Consider the following 3,782-nt stretch of genomic DNA (forward strand, 5'->3'; position numbering starts at 1 on the left):
TTAGCCATTATGCTACCAGAGCTCCTTAGGACCATGCAAATATGTATCAACTTGGCTGGGCAGCTGGTAGTAGTTATTCCCTATAATGAGACTGGCAATTAGTCCAGTGGTGGAATTTGCCCTGAGCAAGTGAGTAGCTGCTTTTAAACTCCTGATTATTAAAGTCATCTACCTGGGGTGTTTTGTTGGAGCAGCACAAAGTAATTTTCTGGGAAAATTCACTCTCTCTCAGGTGTGTAGAATCCTGATGTTGAGATTGGTTAGTTATGTCACTCTGCCAGGCTTAAAATGAGCCCTCCTAGAGGCAGAGGGGAATCTCACTGCCGGCTGAGAGAGATGCCTGGCTGAGAGACAGTGGCAGTAGAACCATGAGGCATGAAACAGAATGGCAGGCTTACCTGGCCCACAGAGGCAGAGACCAGGCCGAGAAGCCAAGGGCCAGAGAGTTGTGTCTAAGGACACAGCAGAGGGGAGACTGTCCTGACTGAAGAACTGTATCCTGAGCATGTTCCTGAACTTGAATTGTAGCCTGTTGCTTTCCTAATAAAGCCCATAAACTGTGAGCTCTGTGTGGGCACTGCAGCAAATTATCAAACCCAGCAGAGAGGTGGTGGGTTCCACAAGAGGGACAGTTGGTGTCAAGGTTGGTAAGAGTGCTGGAGGGTGGCAGCATGTATGGCCTCATAGGAACAGACCTTGGGCTGCTGATAGTGATTTTGTCTTCCTCTTGGGAAGTTAGAGGACATCAGGAGATGCTGCCTCAGTGCCCCTTTAGCAGGTGGGTTTCATGGGAGATAGATGTGGCAGACTGCTTATGTAAAGATTTAAAAAAAAAACAAAAAAACCCACCACTGCCCTTGAGTTGATTCTGGCTCCTAATGACCTTATAGGACAGAATAGAACTTCTCCAAAAGATTTCTAAGGCTGTAAATCTTTAGAGAAGTAGACTGCCTCATCTTTCGCCCATGGAGCAGCTGGTAGGTTCGAACCACTGACCTTTTGGTTAGCAGCCAAATTCTTTAATCACTGCACCACCATGGTTCCTTCTGTAAAAATTACAGCCTTGGAAACCCTATGGGAAAGACTACTCTGTCTAATAGTGTCGTTCTGAGTCAGAAATGAGTCAATGGCAACAGGTATTTTGGTTTGGAAGGAGAGTTTGAGGTGGGAGGAAGGTTACCAAAGAAAGTTATTGAAGATAAAACAATTATTTGGGGTTATTTGGCCAGATTTGAGCTAATATGAAAAATGAATAGGGTTTGTGAATCAGTGGAATTGCTACTATAGGACTAAAAAGGATGCTATAATTATAATAATACCAAAACCCCAAACCCAACCCACTGCCATCGAGTAGATTCAGATTCATAGTGACCCTATGGGACAGAGTAGAACTTCCCCATAGGGAATCTGTAAATCTTTACAGAAGCAGAGTGCCTCATCTTTCTTCCATGGAGCAGCTGGTGGGTTCAAGCTGCCAATCTTTTGGTTAGCAGCCGTATGCCTTAACCACTGTGCCACCTGATGTCCTTAGTGATAACAATAGATAATATTTATTAAGGGCTTTCTTGTTCTAAAAGCTGTTTAAATGTTTTACAAATATGGACTCATTTATTCCTCATCATAGCTCTATGAGAAAGCTACAATCATTCCCATTTTATTAATGAGGAAACTGATCACAGAGAGGTTAGGCAACTTGCTACTTACCCTCCTATAAACACAATGCTTCCAGAAAAACCACTATCTGTGTACTTTCATAATGCTTTATTCACAGCTAATAAGTGCTAGACTATGCCATACTCAGTGCTCTTAACCACTATCCTGTATATTCTCTTTTTTCCAGATTACTCTGGAACCAAAGTTCTGGATATTTTATTTGTAATTTAAGGGCAAAACTCTTTATGGAAACAATATCAATATTACTTGACTTGTCAAAGCAAGCCCTGAGTGGAAATTATTTCTAAAATTAGTTTACATACATAGAATCATTTTAAGATAATCTATTTTATGGTTCTTATTTATCTTTGCCCTACGTAGGTGAAAAGCAAAGTTGTTGTTGTTGTTGTTATGTGCTGTAGAGTCAGACCCGACTCATAGCAACCCCTCCTTGGGTTTCTGAGGCAATATCACTATGGAAGTAGATCGCCCAACCTTCCTTCTGAGGGGTGGCCAGTGGGTTTGAACCGCCAGCCTTCTGGTTAGCAGTCAAGTGCCTTAGGCACTGTGCTACCAGAGCTCCCTGAGAAGCAAAGTAGAACTAGAAAAATCTAGTTTTGACCATAAAATATTATGTGTTTGAATCTCTAGGATGTTGCTATATTCCAACACTATAAAAGGATGATTAATATAAGAAGACAAGGGGAGCCACATCACATAGTGAGATATATTAATCCTAAAGAGGTAAGGGCATAATTTATTGATAGAGGTTTTTTTTTTTCCCTGAAATAGCAATTCACTGTGCTCATATTTGTTTCTTTTTTAAAAAAGTCTTTTTTTTTTTTAAGTATTACAAGTATAAAAGTTTATAAAACATAAATGTATAGCCTGTTGAATGAACAAAAAGCAAACACTTGTGTAACCAGATGAGTCTTTTCATACTCTAAACCACTTCCTTCATGTGACTTATAAATCACAGCCAACTTTCTCCTTCCAAAAAGTAATCAGTATTTGAATTCTAACATTTTACTTTACTTTCAGTTTTTGAACTATATATAAATAGACTCTTTACACCCACTCCTCATTTATTGACATGGTTAGGTTCCAATGACCTCCTAGATCGTTAGGTGAAAACTGGAGTTATGCAAAAATGGAGGATGACTACCTCACGTCACACCCTCATTTGTACTGTGAATGACCCGTCAGACCCTACTGGCATCACCTGCCACCACTGCCTCCCTCTTCCTCATGTCACCACTGGAGAGAACAGTCTAGTTCTTTATATATTCTGTATATAAGACCTTTAGGAGTTATCCGTATTACACATACCTTTTTTTAACTCAGTGGCTTGCCTTTTCACTCCCTCACTTTCCTTTGCTTTTTATTATGTAAAATTTCAAACATATTAAAAAATGTAAAGAATAGAATAATGAGTCATCATGTACCCATCACCTAGCTTCAATAATTAACATTTCATCTAATTGCAGTTCATCCAATCTCTTTTCATCTATACCTCCAGCTACTTTCCCCAAAGCCTTTATTTTGAAGCAAATTTAGGGTGTCTTTTGATGAATAGAGAGGAGCTCTGGTGGCATAGTGGGTAAAGTATTCAACTACTAACCAAGAGGTCGGTGGTCCAAACCCACCAGCTGCTCTGGCTGTCTGCTTCCATGAAGATTTATAGCCTTGGAAACCCTATGGGGCCCTTCTACTTTGTCCTATAGCGTCATTGTGAGTCAGAATTGACACAGTGGCAGTGGGTTTGTATTTTTGTTTGTTTTTTAAGAAATAGAATACTTAATTTTAAGGTAGTACAATTTATTAGTTTTTTCTGTACATTTGATACTTTTTTTTATGACTTTTCCCAAATTAAAACTCATTAAAATATTATAACATGTTATATTATATTATAGTAGCTCTTTTGATTTGCCTTTCATACTGAGACTTACAGTCTACCTAGGATTATTTCATTGGAACATGGAATGTACAAAGTATGAATCTAGGAAAATTGGAAGTTGTCAAAAATGAAATGGTACGCATGAAGATTGATATCCTCGGCATTAGTGAGCTGAAATGGACTGGTTTTGGCCATTTGAATCAGACAACCATATGATCTACTATGCCAGGAA

General features: G+C 39.2%; 1 protein-coding gene across 1 annotated transcript in view; it reads left to right on the forward strand.

Moving 5' to 3' along the window:
* Window positions 1-3,782, forward strand: part of CUNH11orf65 (chromosome unknown C11orf65 homolog) — a 59,770-nt gene that overhangs the window by 12,013 nt on the left and 43,975 nt on the right. The window contains exon 2 of the mRNA XM_042780358.1: window positions 2,305-2,397. Within this exon, the coding sequence (XP_042636292.1) occupies window positions 2,305-2,397 (93 nt within the window). The remainder of the gene's footprint in view (window positions 1-2,304; window positions 2,398-3,782) is intronic.

The sequence above is a fragment of the Orycteropus afer genome, unplaced genomic scaffold (genome assembly GCF_000298275.1).
Source record: "Orycteropus afer afer isolate SDZICR_OR568_19922 unplaced genomic scaffold, OryAfe1.0 scaffold00036, whole genome shotgun sequence".
Taxonomy (NCBI): domain Eukaryota; kingdom Metazoa; phylum Chordata; class Mammalia; order Tubulidentata; family Orycteropodidae; genus Orycteropus; species Orycteropus afer.